Raw genomic sequence first — 13,348 nt, 5'->3', positions numbered from 1 at the left:
CCCGCAGAAAATTAAATATTTAGAGATTTAAATATTTAAATATTGAGAAAAGTGTCTCTCTCTCCTCCCTACCAATGTCTCCTTTCGCCACTTTCCCTAGGATTCATTCATCCTAGGAAACCACATTTGGAGTGAGTTTTTCCTCAGACTATCATTTTCTGTCTTGCTGCCCTTTAAGGAGGAATTTTCCTGTTCTTTTCTACATATTCTCAACGTTTCTGAGACTCTGATGCACCAGTGCAGCTGAAGTATCAGGATAAACCTGGAAATAAAATTGATCCCTTCTCCCTGACCAGGGTTTGGGAGGGAGTGACACATAATAGGGTGCACATAGAAATTAGCAAGTCAGCTCAAACAGGATTAGATCATCGTATTGGAGAATCTGGTATCCAATAAATAGGCAATTGACAATTGATGAAAAGTAAATATAGTCAGTTATTGTAGCTCATATAAAATATTGAGGAAAATGTTTCATAAGGAAACAATATTCATCCTTTCTGAGAACAAGCATTTTTGGCTGAGCATTAAGGGGAAGGCTTTAAAGAAATGGATTTGCTTCACTACCTCGCATGAACTTCTGATTATCTTTTTTCCCATTTATCTCTTTTTCTCTTACCATTTCCACCTCTTGAACTTGTTAATAATGTTTGAATTAGGCACCATCTATGGATAAGTGATTATGGGATTCACAGTACACGCCTCTGTAGGAGGCATCTCACACCTCTGGAGACATCCAATCATGCCCTCCTCTGTAGCACCTACGTGTAAGCTTTCCTGACCTACCACACTAGAAGTGACAGCCAGCCCCAACACAGCCTGCTCTCCTGCTGGGAGGAGGGCTAGCCTTTGCCACTCTGCAGAGCCTTTGGCTTCCTCACCAACTCCATGACTCACTATGTTCTTCCAGACTTCAGGCTCTTCCAGTGGTTTTCTTAGAGCTCAGAACTCCCTGGCATCCCTATGTGGAAATGCACACAGACTGCTCTCAACAAGAATATCCTATTCCTGACTTAGCCTCTTATGGGGCCCAGAGATGGATGATGGACAAAACATGAGAAAGCCCTGCATAGGTGGTCTCACATTTTTTATTAGGAAGGAAGGTACCAGCATCATTGGGACTATTCTCACTTATTAAACCCATTGCCAAAACTTTAAGACAAAAAAGTCACATTTAATATCCAGTTACATATATTATGAAGAGAACAAATAAACTCTTCTATTGTTTAAGTTGTTTGGTTGGCAACCTTCTGATTACACTTCCAAGAGCCAAAAAGTGGTGCCTAATTATGGCAGTCATCAGGGGACTAGAGTGGCATCAGAGGGTGATAACACCAGGGCAGCTAAATTTCCCAAATAACCAACAGGAACCCCTAGACAGCTTGACTATTATTTCTCATCCTAATCTATAGAGAAATGTCATTCCAAAAAGAATAAGTTTCTATAAACAAACCTTTTTCCTTTGGCTTTTGGTTGATCTTGTATATAAACAGTGAAACAAATGTTGCTGCAGAAGAAATTATATTTTTATCATTGATTTTAGCCATGCCTTGGGTGGCAGGTAAAAATTACATAAAATGCTTATTTTGGAGGTAGTCAAAGACCAATTGTACCTCATAGACAGGATGCTTATTAAGTTTTAACAAAAAGCTATGTACTCTTCACAGAAAATCCTTAGTTTGTAAATATATTTTAATGCTCTGTTGATGCTTAATGTTCAATAGGAGCAATTGTTATAATTTGCACATCATTAAGCTTTGTAAAATTAATTTGGCAACAACACAGCCTTGGAACATTACAGAATACAAATATACACAGTCTTGGGATTGTCTCCTCAGATTGCTAGGAAGCAAGCCAAATTCCCTCTGAAATTCTAGAAGGATTAGATTTTCCCATGATTTTCTGAACACAAGACAGGACTGGTATGAGTGAGGGTGGAGGTGGTAAAGGGGCAGTACGGTGACAAGAGCTCATGAACTCTAAAGCATATATGCACACCTGGGGAATCTGTGCAAGGGCCCTATGGTCTCCCTTTAATCATCTGACACTGTGTATACACAGTGTAAAATCAGATGTCTGATTTTATTTTTTATTTAGGGAGTATGGGATCTGTGACAACAAAGGGATATAGTTTACATTTGCACCCCCTGATTAATTGTAGAGCTGGTGTTGCAGCCCATGCAGCCTACTGACCTACACAAGGTTTATTTAACAGCTTGGAAGGGTAAAAGTAAGCCTTTTGTGCATTTGGTTGCTTGTAACTGGCAGCATGAAGTGTGAGGGAGCAGTGCTGGACTCCAACCAGAGGCACTGAGCTTGAGCCTCTACTCACCTGCCTGCCACTCTGACCCCAGTGAGTCACATAGTCTATACCTTAGTTTCCTTGTGTGGGTCCACTTGTATAACAAAATACCACACTGGGTGGCTTAAACAACAGATCTTTATTTCTAATAGTTCAGGAAATTAGGGGGTCCAAGATCAAGGCATCCTCAGACCCAGTGGCTGGTGGGGACCCTTTTCCTGGATTTTCATTGTATCCTCATATGGCAGAGAGAGAGAGACCTCCGGTCTTTTCATCCCCCTATAAGGGCACAAATCCCATTCATGAGGGCTCCACCCTCATGACCCAATTATCTCCTAATGTCATCACATTAGAGGTTAGGATTTCAACATATGCATTCATTGGGGGGGCACAGACATTCAGTCCATTCTGTTCCCTAGCCCCACAAGATCCATTTTCTTCTGAAGTGCAAAATACATTCACTCCATCCCAATAGCCCCATAAGTGTTAACTCATTGTGCCAGCTACTCCAAAGCCCAAAGTCTTATCTATGTACCAGCTGAATTAGGTATGGGTGAGACTCCAGGTACATTCATCCAGAGGCAAAATCCTCTCCAGCTGTGAACCCACAAAAGTTATGTTTCCAAAATACAAGGGTGGGACACAAATAGGAGAGACATTCCCATTCCAAAGGGAAGAAATAGAAAAGAAGGAAGGATTGATGGCTCCCGTGTAAATCCAAAAGGTAGCAAGACAAATCCCACTGGATCTTAAGGCACAGGAATAATCCTCTTTGGTTCAATGCTCTGCCCTCAAGACCTCTCGGGATTGCAGTGTATTCCAGACTACTGAGTCAGCCCACCCCACAGCTCTCTACAGAGGCTTTGTCCATTTTGCAACTGTGAAGGACAGAGTAGAATCCCCAGGGCTCTACCAAGCAGGGGTCTCCATGACTCAGCTTCCGGAGGTCCTACCCTCAGGGCTTGAAGTGGAGGCTGTCTGACCTGTTGAAACCCTGGTGGTGGTGACTCTGATGATCTCAATATCCTTCAGAGCCATTCTTCCCTTTTCTTGAAGAACAGCACGAGTTCAGGGCCAAAGAGCTCAGTCATCCTGTCCTATAGAATCTAAGGACTCGGAGAACCCCATTCAACTCTATCCCATCTCAGTGTCCTTTAGTGCAAACTGGCAATGCTCCTGCTGTTGTGGCTGATTCAGTTCATGGCTCACACCTGTGCCAATCTCCTTACCACATGACTGCAGGGCCACACCCTTAATGTTTTCATCCGGAACACACTTTCTCCTGTTTTTGCAATGAACAGGCTGAGAATTTCCCAAATCTTCAAGTTCTGGTTTCTCTTTGTTTAACGATTCCTTCTTCAATTTACTTCTCTCTTTTTGCATTTTACCGTAGGCAGTCAGGAGGAACCACAGTGCCACTCTTATACTTCACTTAGAAATCTTAGCTAAAATGTTCAATTTCATCGCTTGCATATTCTACTTTCCACAAAACACTAGAACATAAAGACAGTTCAAGCAAGCTCTTTGCCACCTTCTGGCATGGATTGCCTTTTCCCATTATCCAATGCCATGTTCCCAATTTCCATCTGAGGCCTCACTAAAATGGCTCTTACCACCTATATTTCTAGTGACATTCTATAAGTAGTCATTTATATGTTTTCTTCAGGAGAGGGAGGCTTTTCCTCCAGCTCTCCCCTACTTCCTGAGCCCTCATCAGAATCACCTGTAACAGTTCTTTCATGGGATCTCAACTTTTTGGGGGTCAACTTCAAAACTCTTCCTACCTATACCCAGTTCAAAGCCACTTCCACATGTATGGTGCTTGTTACAGCAACACCCTACTTCTCAGTACTAAGTTTTGTATTTGTCTGCTCAGGTTGCTGTAATGAAATACCACACTGGTTGGCTTAAATAATTGACACTTATTTCTCATAGATCAGAAGGCCGGAAGTACAAGATCAAGGTCCAATAGATCCAGTGTCTGTTGTCTTCCTGGCTTACAGATGGCCACCTTCTTGCTGTGTCTTCACATGGTAGAGAGGGAAAGCTCTTGTGTCTCTTCCTTTTTTTTTTTCTTAATAAGAAATGGCATTAATTCTATCATGAGAACCCTACCCTCATGACCTAATCTAATCCCCTAAAGACTCCACTTCCAAATACCATTACACTAGGGGTTAGTACTTCAACATATGAAGTTTTGGGGAACAAATATTCAACCCATAATACTCCTCATTTGTAAAATGGATCTGATACCAGCCTATCTATATCATATGGCTTCCTTAAGAGGTGTGACCTGTCTGAATCTACATCTCCTGAAGTTCCACAGTTCTTGCTTCATGTATTTTGGAGTTTTGTTACTAAGCTCATAAATGTTTAGGAGTGTTATGTCCTCACAATGAATTGATCTTTTATCATTATGAAATTACCTTCTTTATCACTGACAATATTCTTTCCTCAAAAATCTATTTTGTCTGATATGAATATAGCCACTCGAGCTTCCTTGTGATTAATGTTAGTGTGGGATAGCTTTTCTGTCCTTTTATTTCTAACCTACTTGTATTTTTATATTTGAAAAAGATTTACAATAGGCAGCATATAGCTGTGTATTGCTTTTATATTCATTCTTACAATCTATGCTGTTAATGAGGATTTTAGGTCATTTACACTTATTATAGTTACTGATATATTGATACAGGTTTAAATCTGTAATCTTGCTACTTGGTTTTTTATTGTCCTATTTGTTTCCTTTCTATTTTTTTTTTTTTTGCCTCTTTTGGATTAATTGAACATTTTTTCCAATAATTCCATTTTATTTGTTTGGCTGGCCCATTAGATTCATTTTACTCCTTATTTTATAATTTCAGTGATTTCTTTAGGATTAAAAGCATATATATCTAACTTACCACTTTCCACTTTTTCTAGTGATATTTTTTACTGTGCATATAGTATAAGGACCTTATAATAGTATGCCTGTTTTTTTCCCTTCTCAATATTTGTGCAATTATTGTCATACATTTTATACTTTTGTAATATACTTTTATATGTTACAAATCTCACACTACGTCATTATCTTTTGATTATCAATGGGATAATTTGATGGGATTTAGATAAGAAGAAGAAACCATATATTTACCTATGTAGTTACCAATTCTGGTACTTTACATCCCTCTATGGACATTTATATTTCTATCTGGTATCATTTCCCTTCTGACTGAAGGACTTTTCTTAACATTTCTTATAGCACATGTGGCTCTGCTGATGATTAATTCTTTCAGTTGTTTATATTTTGAAAAAGTCTTTATTTCTTAGTTTTGAAATATTTGTTTGTTGAGTGTAGAAATCTAGGTTGACTTTTTTTTTCTTTCAATGCTTTAAATATGCTGTTGCACTCTCTTCTTACTTGGTATCTTAGCTTAGGCTGCAATAACAAAAGTACCATAGATTCGGTAGCTCATAAATAACAGAGATGTATTTCTCACAGTTCTAGATGCTGGAAATCTGAGACATTGGTGCCATAATGGTGGGGTTATGGTGAGAGACCTCTTCTGGGCTGCAGATTTCTCATTGTGTCCTCACATGGTGGAAGGGGGCAAGAGAGCTCTCTGGGGTCTCTTTTATAAGAACACTAATTCCATGACCTAATCACCTCCCAAAGGCCCCACCTCCTAATACTATCACCTTGGGGATTAGGTTTCAGTGTACAAATTATGGTGAAACATTCATTAGCATTTGGATTGTTTTTAACAAGAAGTCTGCTAACATCCTTTCTTTTGTTTCTCCACATATAACATGTCCTTTCTCTGACTACTTTTAAGATTTTCTATCACTGGTTTTGAGCAATTTGATTATGATATGCTTTAGTATGGTTTTCTTCATATTTTTGTGGCTCAAATTCATTAAGATTCTTGGTTCTCTGTGTTTATAGTTTTCATTAAATTTGGAAAAATTTCAGCCACTATTTCATCAAAACTTTTTCTATTGTGCCTCCTTTCCCTCTTCTAGCAATTCTAATTACATGTGTACAAGGCTGCTCCATGTTGTCCTTTAGCTCACTAAAGTTTTGTTAAATTTTGTAGTCTCTTTTCTCCCTGTGATTCATTTATTAATATATCTTCAAGTTCACTGATCTTTTATTTATTTTTTTAAAGATTTATTTATTTATTTATTCATTTATTTATTTATTTATGAGAGACACACACAGAGAGAGAGGCAGAGACACAGGCAGAGGGAGAAGCAGGCTCCATGCAGGGAGCCCGACATGGGACTCAATCCCAGGCCTCCAGGATCACGCCCTGGACTGGAAGGCAGCGCTAAACCACTGAGCCACCCAGGCTGCCTTCACTGACCTTTTATTTCTGAAAATCTAGTCTACTACTAATCTAATCCAGTGTATATTTCATTTCACATATTGTAATTTCACCTCAAGTTTGACTTGGGTCTTTTTATATCATTCATGTATCTATTTAAATTCTTGAAGATCTATAGTTATAAACAGCTATAATACAATTATAATAACTATTACAATGCCCATTTCTGCTAAATTTAATATCTGTGTCAATTATAGGTCAAATAGGATTGATTGAATTATATTTTCTTTATGAAAGAAATACTTCTCTGGGCTTTTTTTTTTTGCATTCTTGAAATTTTTTTTTCTAACAGTTTTTTTGACGTTTAATTTACATACGATAAAATTCATGCTTTTAATGTGTGCAATTCAATGGCTTTTAGTATATTCATAGAGTTACACAACCACCACCATTATCTAATTTTAGAACATTCATCATCATCAGCCAAAAAATCCTTATACCCCATTGCAGTCATTATCCATTCTGTCCCAACCCTACCCTGCCCCTGGAAACACTAGTCTACTTTCTGACTCTGGATTTGCCTATTCTGGAAATTTCATGAAAAGGGAATAAGTATGTAATCTTTTATGATTGGCTTCTTTCACTTAGTAAAATACTTCCAAGATTTATCCAAGTTAAAAATGTATTATATTTCATTTCTTTCTATTGTTGAATAATACTCTCTGGTATGGATACAACACATTTTGTTTATCCATTCACCAGTTGATGGATATTTGGGTTGTGATTACCTGGGAAATTTTTATTGGATGTTGAACATTATGAACTTTACCTTATTGAGTACTGGATATTTTTACTCCTGTAAAATATTCTGACTTCTGTTCTGGGGTGCAGCTACTTAGTGAAAATTTCATCTATATGAATTTTGCTTTTAATATTTGTTAGGCAATACCACTGTGGTGTTCAATCTAGGCCTAATTATTCCCCACCACCAAGGTAAGACCCTGATGTACTGTATCCAATGCTCCATGAATCCTGAGGTCTTCCAGTCTGGTTGGTAGCCCCAGCCCTGTGTAAATGTTGGGCACTGTGACTTCCTATCCATTCAGTTAGTTCTTTCTCTAGTTTCTGTTAGCTTCCCACCATGCGTGCACAGATCTGCTTGGCTAAATACCCATGTGAGATGCTCTTCAGATCCCCAGCATTCTCTCTGTGTGTAGCTCTGTCCTACGAGCTCCAGCTTCTTTCCAGTCTCTCGGGTGTGAATTCTCAACTCTGTCCTATGAGCTCCAGCTTCTTCCCAGTCTCTCAGGTGTGAATCCTCAACTCAGGGAAGCTGCTGGCCTCCTCCTGGGCTCTCTGTGCCAGGGCCTGGAGACTCTCACAAAAAAATGTAAAAGCCCTGCAATAATAAGCTTATTTCATTTGTCTCCCATATTTCAGAGGGCTTCGTACTTCATAACCTGATGTACAATGCCTTTGAGACTGTGGTTTCATATACTCCGTGTGTTCTTAGGTCATTTTGGGTAGGAGGGTAAATTTGTTTTTGTGACTCTATTTCAACAGAAAACAGATGTACCATGACCCATAATTAAAAAGATTAAGCTACTTCATGGTAGCTGTCAAAGCTGCTGCACAGAGAAATATAAACTCTCTACATATGACATCTCTATATATGAGATGTCGATATCGATATCGATATATTCCTGCATTTTGGAAAAAGATTAGCTGTGTCTTTTGTTTCTTATGGTAGATAATATGTTAATAACTGTGCCTTTAGGAAATCCATGTGTGCCATTTACCTCCTTGAATGTGGGAACATTTATGTCTCCTCTCACAGGTGATCAGCGAGTTTGAAGCCTCTCCTGACTCATTTTCCTACAGAATTCCCAACCTGAGTCGGAACCGTCAGTACAGCGTCTGGGTGGTAGCTGTGACTTCGGCTGGGAGAGGCAACAGCAGTGAAATCATCATGGTGGAGCCGTTAGCTAAAGGTGTGCCACTGTAGTAAAGACCTCATTTCCCACTCTAATTGGACTGTGTTTAAATCCCTATTCTACCAGAAATAAAGCTTACAATGCCCTAAAAATCACTAGAAAATCAGAACATCACGTGTTATCACATTTCAGCTTAAGAAATAAGGTTGCTGTTAGTTAACACTGGGCTTTTATGCAAATCAGAAAAGAATCCTTCTAGAAGTGAACATAGCACTGAGAGTGAGTGGCTTTACAACTCAAAGTGTCTTAAGGAAAGTGAGGAAAAAGAGCCTCCACTCACCCCTTGGGTGGGTGAAAATCACTACCTACCAACTTCCCAAGGAAATTCTACTTTCATCAAAAGCAAGCATCATACTTCTTAAAGAGAAATGCTTATTTTAGGGTCTGTGGAATTTGGAAATTTGTGAATATAAGAAAATCTTTGGCTCTTCTTCCATTGATGGAATGCTATAAAAAAAGACCTTAATTAACAGTGGGAAGTCAAAGTCACCAAAGAATAAAAGTTCCCAAAAATTAATGTAGAATCAGCACACTGAAATGTTATACTGGTCCTAAAAAGCATATATAGGCACAGAATATTCTTATTCTACTCCTGTTAATTGCTACCACCCAGTGTTTAGGGTACCACTAAATTACCAGTTTTCACTAGTAAATGTACTAACATCATAATTCCAGGCCAGCAGGAGATGCCTCCTGATTTTGGAATACACCACATTGGCAATTTGTTACTAACCAGGCTGCTAGGTGCCTAAAAGAGAAAAGAGAACATTCCAAGATTGCAATTTTACCTCTAAGAGATCTTGATAACATGCTTATTAATGTGATAATTAAGAAAAGGTCAGAATACAATAGTGAGGGGGAAAAAGAGAATGCTGTCACATTTTTTTTAACAAAATTGCAGATAAAAAGTAAATATGTTGTTGGCAAGGAAAACAAATTCATGGATTTTTTTGTTGTTGTTGTTTATTGGGACTCTTTGATTATGATATCCAGCCACCCTGAACACACACTCTCACATTTAGAAAGCAGTGATTATCAATGAGCATAAGGATTGTATCATGGGATCAAAGCAAACCAGCAACATGAGATGCAGGGTTAGGCAATAGCTTTACGTCGTCTCTACTTCTGTGTGTTCAGTGTCAGGCAGGCAGTTGGGAAAGTCATTTTTCTCAAGAGACCTCCAGCAGGAGTCAGATATGGAGAGGGGTCAGCACCCAGATACCCATCTGGGAGGAACCCACCTGGGAAATAGAGTCAAGTCCATGAGTAGTTCCGCAGAGTATCAGCTTGCTCTGGGGAGGGAGAAGCACATGTTGCTGGTTTGCTTTGATCCCATGATACAATCCTTATGCTCACTGATAATCACTGCTTTCTAAATGTGAGAGTGTGTGTTCGGGGTGGCTGGCTATCATAATCAAAGAGTCCAATAAACAAAAAAAGAGCCGTGAATTTATTTTCCTTGCCAACAACATATTTACTTTTTATCTGCAATTGTGTTTAAAACTGTGACAGCATTCTCTTTTTCCCCCTCACTATTGTATTCTGACCTTTTCTTAATTATCACATTAATAAGCATGTTATCAAGATCTCTTAGAGGTAAAATTGCAATCTTGGAATGTGATGTCTATGACTGCATCTGGCCTGGCTACGCTTCCAGAGGGAGTGTCCCAGAAGACAGTATCCCAATGTATGACAAAGGTGGGGCACATTCCTTTGCCTCTGGAGGACTTGTGTCTTGGTGTCAGCTTTTATGTCTTCCTTAAGAAGGTAGCGCTAAGAACCTGTCAGTTCCAGGCCTCTCAGTCTTCAAGGAGGCCCCTGCTGACAAAGGTCCACCTGGGCTTTTTCCTCTCTGCTCCTGCTACTTTGGGACTGTGCTGATGTCACATGTCTCAGGCCAATGCTCCTGTTGGAGCATCTGAATCACTATCCCAAGCAAACAGTTGCTTCAGGAGAAGCTGCTCGGAAAACATTCATTTTTTCTTAACATTTGTGCTGAAGATCAAGTTAATTCAATAAAGTCAGGAAAGTTCCACAAAATTGATAAATAGAAGCTGTTCCAGTTTTACTTCTCCATCTTTTGGGGCTTTATACTTTGTGTTGTCTATTCTCTCAGATATTAAAAGTATATTTTAATGTGTGATTTTTGGAGTTAAGATAAATTGCTTAATAAAGTGTTCTGACAAATAATTGGGCTCATAGAAAACACAGCTTGGGGCTGCTAGGCTTATGAAAACCCAAATATTTAATTTGGGCTCCTCAAGTTTAGTCAAAAGAGGGGGGAAATGCCACAATAGAAATTTTCAGCTATTTGTATGTTCTTAACAAAAAAATCTCTTTTACATATATCATTATTTGGCTATGCTGCATTCACCCTTTTTGGGAGAGTTACTATATAGGGGAAGGTCATTCTGGCTTTTGTATAGATGAGGCTGTGGCATAATCGGGCTTCTGCTGTGTTTGGTGCCCCAGCTCCTGCACGAATCCTGACCTTCAGTGGCACAGTGACTACTCCATGGATGAAGGACATCGCCTTGCCTTGTAAAGCTGTTGGGGACCCTTCTCCTGCAGTAAAGTGGATGAAAGACAGGTAACCAGTAACCTAATGTATGCCTTTAGTGAAACTCTAGAGATTACATCAGACATACCAAGTTGGGTCTAGTGGTCTAATTTTCTATCCATTGACACTCATGAAAATTCCAGGAAACACCAAATCTTCTGAGATGGGAGAGGAGGTATGGACATGGAGTAGGATCTTGACTTTAGCACTAAAAGGGTCTGGCATTTTGTGTCAATCTTCCATAAATTCAGAGCCTTTAAGTTCAACAGAACGCTTGCAAGGAAAATAGTCTGACCAATCCAATCATCTCTGTACTTTATCATGTGAATTTCCCATATAACTGAGATAAACAAGCCCAATGTCACCTGAGACCTGACAACTATCTTTCTCCTTCTAAGATAACGGTTCAACCAACCCTACCTCAAATGCTCTGAGAAATAACTTCAAGAAATGGAATGCATTAGGACTTGGCTAACATAAAATCTGGTTTTCCATGCTCAATAGTAATTATTAGAATAATCGCAGCCAAGATAGGAGGCAGAAAGTGGGTGAGATGTATTCTGTCCTATAACTTTTCTAAGTGCTTTCTCTATGTTCAGAGGAAGAAATTAGGATATAAATTAAGGGCTGACAATTCACTAATGAGCATGGAGATTTGATATAAAAAGGATTCAGAGGAGTGCCTATTTTAAACAAAAGCCCTTAAAGGACATAAACTATTGAAATAACAGTCTTGGTCCAGGGACTACTTTTCTCCTCTTTTAAAATCAGTTTATCCAAAGAAATAAATAAGCTCCCAAGGTCAGGCATCCTGCCTAATGTGGGGATGGCTGGACAGTCGCCACCATAGCTGCAGTTACAATGGCGAGGGAACTCTTTTTATTCTAGAACCAACTCATCACCCTCTTGAGAGACCATGGTTCATGGGGTCAAAATCATTAACAACTGTAGATCTAAGCAAGTCTACAGGAGACTCCCACATTTAGTTGTCCCTATGTGATTGTGTCAAAATGGCACTTCTGTCCAGAAGGAATTCCCAAGAGGGAGTGGCTGGTACCTATATGGTGGAGGAGGGAGAGGCCCATTCAGCATGTGACGAACATTGCCATATGTGAGAGCCAGAATCCAAGCCCCTGGCACAAATCTACCCTCCACATGGCGTGTTTTACAATGAATGAAATTCAGCTATTTTATTGTTTTTGTCATGTAATCACAATTTAGTTCCAAATGTGTTGTTTACCTCAGAGAGAGTCTTTATGCTTTTCCCCAGCCTCAGCTAATTTGGATTGTAATTTCTTTCATCTGTGCCCTTTTCTTCCTGTGAGGTAGTAACGGGACACCCAGCCTAGTAACGATTGATGGGCGGAGGAGCATCTTCAGCAACGGGAGCTTCATTATCCGTACAGTGAAGGCGGAAGATTCTGGCTATTATAGCTGCATTGCCAATAACAACTGGGGATCAGATGAAATTATTTTAAATTTACAAGTACAAGGTACAATAATTGGGGACTCTTCTTAATGATATTTTTACATGCATGCCTATATGCAAAGAGTAAAATTGAACAAATTTCAAAATCAGCCTTTCTAAAGAGCTAATTGCTATTTTCATATTACAAAAAAAAGTTCATTTCAGAAAATGTAATGCAGCAAATCAAAAAACATTCATAATCCCAAAGATAACACTATTCATATTTTTGTGCATAGAGAGCCTAGTCTCATTTTTCTTTATGTGTGCATCGCTAAGTCCTTGAAAATTTCCACTAATTGCACGGTTTAGTCTACATATGTGTCAGTAGAACCCAGAAAACACACACACAAAAAAAAAATTAGTCTGAATTGAAGTCTGTTATCTGCTGAGTAACTAAACTTTTATATGTAATGTACATTAAGAGGTCATCAGATGAAAATCTAAGCATATTGCTATAACAATTAGTTGAATCTTTAATACAGCATATGTGGTTTTTTCTTGGTATCAAACACAAAAAGCACGTGACAAATTCAAGATAATTAAATTAAAATCGTACCTAAAATCCCAAATGGCCATTGAGCGGGTTCATGTTTGGGTGCACAGCCATATTATATTAGTAGAAAAATCAAAGGTTATGTATGCTTCTTTGGACTTAAGTGTTGTCACATTAATAAATCACAGAGAGTAAAAATAAAATTGGTATTGGGAGGGAAGAGGAGG

General features: G+C 38.8%; 1 protein-coding gene across 1 annotated transcript in view; it reads left to right on the top strand.

Annotated features, from left to right (window-relative positions):
* The window catches only part of DSCAM (DS cell adhesion molecule), a 621,576-nt gene that overhangs the window by 550,772 nt on the left and 57,456 nt on the right, over nt 1-13,348 (top strand). The window contains exons 20-22 of the mRNA XM_055313369.1: nt 8,444-8,597; nt 11,073-11,190; nt 12,490-12,653. Of these exons, the coding sequence (XP_055169344.1) occupies nt 8,444-8,597; nt 11,073-11,190; nt 12,490-12,653 (436 nt within the window). The remainder of the gene's footprint in view (nt 1-8,443; nt 8,598-11,072; nt 11,191-12,489; nt 12,654-13,348) is intronic.

This window comes from Nyctereutes procyonoides, unplaced genomic scaffold (assembly GCF_905146905.1).
Source record: "Nyctereutes procyonoides isolate TBG_1078 unplaced genomic scaffold, NYPRO_anot_genome, whole genome shotgun sequence".
NCBI lineage: Eukaryota > Metazoa > Chordata > Mammalia > Carnivora > Canidae > Nyctereutes > Nyctereutes procyonoides.
The sequence above is the reverse complement of the archived record's forward strand: the minus strand, read 5'-3'. Positions and strand labels throughout refer to the sequence as shown.